Source organism: Myotis davidii, unplaced genomic scaffold (assembly GCF_000327345.1).
Source record: "Myotis davidii unplaced genomic scaffold, ASM32734v1 scaffold148, whole genome shotgun sequence".
In the NCBI taxonomy this organism is placed as follows: Eukaryota; Metazoa; Chordata; class Mammalia; order Chiroptera; family Vespertilionidae; genus Myotis; species Myotis davidii.
Window position 1 is genome coordinate 1,034,122 of NW_006299479.1, and position 4,250 is coordinate 1,038,371.

Below are 4,250 nucleotides of genomic sequence, written 5' to 3' on the forward strand. Positions count from 1 at the left end.
GCGTCCCTGCAGGAGGCAACCAATCGATGTGTTTCTCTCACATCGATGTTTCTCTCTGTCTTTCCCTCTCTTTAACAATCAATGGAAAAATATCCTTGGGTGAGGATTAACAACAACAACAAAAGAACAAAACACATTGATTTTGTACTTTCTACTGTGATGCAGTTTGTACATATGAAAAATTCTTCATGGTGCAAGAGGCAAATAGAAAACTTCCCCTGGGAAAACCCTTTGGCCTATGGGAGGGGGTCAATAAGAAAAAGACATCCTCAGGTCTGAGAGAAGAAGGCACAATTTATTTAGTCGAATTATTTTACAACATAGTCTTCATGGACAGTTGTCAGCTTAACAGTTCATATAGTTTAAAAAAGTCAACGATTACCTGCAAAATTATATATATTTTAATATCTAAAAAATATATTGCATATATAGGGCAGAAAAATCCCTTGTGCCCACAAGGGAATGTTTGCTTGTTCCTTTCAAAGTTGTGGTGACTGCAGAGTAGACGGTTATGTACAAACATTTCAAAGCATCAAGATGTCAATGGCTCTTCTGGGGTAACATGTGCACACCTGTTAAATAACTACAACCAGTGCTTCTCTTTTAATAAGTCAGTGACTTAAAAGTCTGCTTCCTTTTCAGCAATAGTCACATTATGCTTTTTTAAAAAAAACAACAACAAACCAGCTATAAAAACGTACAAACAGGCCAAATGTACAGATTGACAAAAGATGTACAAATTACATTTAAAAAAATAACACAGACTGATTTGATAGTAAAATTGCATTTGTGACCGAGGTCAACTCGTTTACTTAGTCTTTTTAATTTTTTTTAATTATTTATTTTTAATACTGTTAGTTATAGGAAAATAACTCTGCATAATTTATACAGTAAGTTGCCATCTGATTGGGTGACCCTGGACTGACGGTCTGACAAGCGCACAGCGCCTGCGGATCTGTTCGTGTTTAGAAATCCCTAAGACTTTTCAAAGTTCGGGGACTCACTGTCACTATCTAAAAAAAAAAAAAATAGTTATTTAGCTTTCTGTCTTTCAGGAATGTCTGCGCTCGCATGAACATTTCTTAGTTAATATCTTGGCTATTTCTAGAGAAAATGGTCAGCCTAGTACATATTGCCCATTGAGAGGAATTCTCCAATGCCCATGGCTTCTTAAATACACACGCATCCTCTTTGCTTTTGAGTTCCAGTTGGGTGAAAACTTCACTGGCCTTACAACCAATGTTCCAGTTGCTATTCACTGAGTTCGGTCTCCCTAAAACAAGGTTATAAGCTTCCTGCCTCTATTTTCACTAAGTCTCAAACCAGAGCCTAACTGGTTAAGTCCACGAATCCTTAGCATAGTGAACCCTACGAGGTCCATGATAAGACCCGTGTGTGGATAAGAAACTGCTTTGGCCATACAAATAATAAAGACGATTTACAGTTTCTTTCATAGAACCATGATACAACCATTCCAGTAATCTAAATATTCCATTGAGAAGACGATAGGAGATTGAGAATACACATTAGCCTACTGGCCCATGGAATTACACATCTCTTTGTTCAAGGTAGAGGAAGCAACATAAAAAAAGGGTGTTTTTTTTTTTTTTAAAGAACAAATGCAAAGGTTCTATCCAACAAGAAAGAACATCCAGTTTTGTTTTCTCTTCAAGGCCACGTATGTCCTTTAGAGTCCAAAGTATTCCAGAGAGTGAGAGGGATGGGCTTCAGCTAGAAGACCACCGATGATTAAGCTTCTAGTAGTAGCTGCCTAAGTGTGAGGGCACGTGGGTGTTAGGATGGCGGGGGACATTGGGGTTGGGGTAGATTCCCCCCGTGGGGGAGGTCCAGTATTGTGAGGCCGCTCCAAAGAAGCTGGAGGAAGTGACGGGCATGGACGACGGGTGGGGCGGGACAAAGTTCACCTTCTGTTGATGGGCGTGGTAGGAAGGCATGTAGGAGATATCAGAAGGGTACTTGTACATGGACGACTCAGTTGGATGTGGCTGCAGTGCCTGGGCAATGCCATGGAAGTCAAATTTGTAGGCATACCTTTTGCCATGCACCTTGGTCATAATGTTTTTGTCATAGTAGTATCGGAGGGCCCGGCTCAGCTTGTCATAATTCATGTTGGGCTTGCTTTTCCGCTCCCCCCAGCGCCTGGCCACCTCGTCGGGGTCCGTCATTTTGAACTCGCCGTTGGTCCCCTCCCAGGTGATGCAGCTGGCGTTGGCACTGTCGGAGAGTAGCTCGAGGAGGAATTGCCACAGCTGGATCTGCCCGCTTCCTGCAGGTGGTGAGAGGAACGGGGAAAACAGGACATTTCAGAATCCAATCCCCTAAAGGCCAGGACTCCCACACCCTTTGTAAAACAAAACAAAACAAAACAAAACAAAACAAGTCTGTATTTTCTTTTACATTCAGAATTGACTTGGCAGCCCCTCCTTTTCATTGTTGATTTGCTTTCTCATTTGCTGCTGAGATGGGCATTATAAGGATAGTTAGATCTTAAAACAATTCACTCCAAGGCCTGGGGAAATGCACTGTGGGTAATGAGGTGCTGGATGGCCCAGAATTAGCTGTGTGATTTGGGGCAAACCACAGCCACTCCTTTGGGCAAGAGTTTGGAATTTCTTCTTCTGTAGAGGCCTGAATCACTGGCCAGCTCTCAGATTTAGTGATGGAGTGGTTCTCATGTCAGCGTAAGAGTCTGGGCCAGGAGGATGCTGTCAGGCACAGGGAGAAGGTGTGGCACAGGCTTCAAGCTAACAGGATGCTCCTTAGAAGGGCACTAGCTCCCAGCTCCCAGGCTAAGTTCTACAGAGAAGAACCTGGGCCGAGAGGAAAGCAATAGGAGAAGGAGCTGGCTGGCTTCTTTTTCCCTGGGCAGAAAGGGCAGGCACCGCACACTGGGCCTGGAGACACCCCAGTGTCAGTGCACACAGCTGGGAGGGTGTGGGCCTCACTCTTGCACTAGGCCAGCCTATCAGCTCACATGCTCAGTGGTCTTGATTTAGAACTCACTTTGGAGTTATTCTTTTTATAATAAATCCTTAAAATACATTGTCAAATTTACTTCATCTACAACTTTTTAGGGACACACCTCTTCTGTAAGGCCAGGTAGCTTGCAATGCTTTCTAAAATCAAGAATAAAACACCTTTGGCTGGGCCCGTGTGGTTCAGTGGTTGCACCAGGAGGTCACGGTTCTATTCCCAGTCAGGGCACATGCCTAGGTTGTGGGCTTGATCCCCAGTAGAGGATGTGCAGGAAGCAGCTGATCAATGATTCTTTCTCATCATTGATGTTTCTATCTCTCTCTCCCTCTCCCTTGCAGGTGTGCAGTGCTAACACACTTGCTTTCTAGAAACGTCCTAGGCTAATGGACATTACTGCCACCAAAGAACCCGCCCCGACCTCACTGGTACACTAGAGAAACTGGTGCTGAACGTTTCAAGGAAAGAAGTACATGTTACTCCCCAGTCAGGTGTCTGAACTTCGGACAGAGGTCTCTGTGATCTCACATAGCTATGGAACATTCTAGAAAGAAAATCCTGCCGGTCAAAGTCAACTCACCAGGGTTGGCTAGGCGACTGCTGGTTGGGCCCAGGATCTGATATGGATCTAAGGAGACAAAAAAGGAGATTTGATTCACTGTTATTAAAAATATAAGAATAACAGCATCAACAATAAGAATACCTCAAGGGTTTGTACTTTTATTTCCCTATCATAGAAAAGTCTGATTTCAGAAAACCTGACTGTTTTTTGTTGTTGTTTTTTTTGCAGACCCCAAAGATCTTCATCACAGGATTCATCCCAGTATTTATAGAAACAGCATGGAAAAGTAACAGCATTATATATTTTTTTCATATTTGGTGTCTAAAGTTTGTAGCTAATGCTGCTATGATCTAAAACAGAGTAATAAAACCATTTGGAAAGGAGGTGGCTATAGATTTCATCAAAGCGAATAAGGTGAACCTGGTTCATGAAATGGGCTTGAAGATCTAACAGTTAGTGGTCTTTAATAGCTCTGCCCATTACTAACAACTTTACACACCTCTGCCTTTCTGAGGATGCATAAAATATACGCCCCCAAAATCAAGCAGCTAGTTCCTAGCCCCAGCTATGTATATTATAAACTAAGGCCATTGGACCATCTCTGGATATTAGCTTTCTCATCCGCAAAATGAGTGGGTTGGGCTACTGGATCCCTCGGTTCCCTTCCAGTACAGCATTCTGTGCATTTAATCTC

The 4,250-nt window shown here is 43.0% G+C and overlaps 1 protein-coding gene across 1 annotated transcript in view; it reads right to left on the reverse strand.

Annotated features, from left to right (window-relative positions):
• Positions 1-276: 276 nt before the first annotated feature.
• FLI1 (Fli-1 proto-oncogene, ETS transcription factor) overlaps positions 277-4,250 on the reverse strand; it is a 69,372-nt gene continuing 65,398 nt past the window's right edge. The window contains exons 7-8 of the mRNA XM_015571353.1: positions 3,575-3,622; positions 277-2,287 (exon numbers count right to left, since the gene is read on the reverse strand). Coding sequence (XP_015426839.1) covers positions 1,758-2,287; positions 3,575-3,622 — 578 coding nt within the window. The 3' untranslated portion in view covers positions 277-1,757. The remainder of the gene's footprint in view (positions 2,288-3,574; positions 3,623-4,250) is intronic.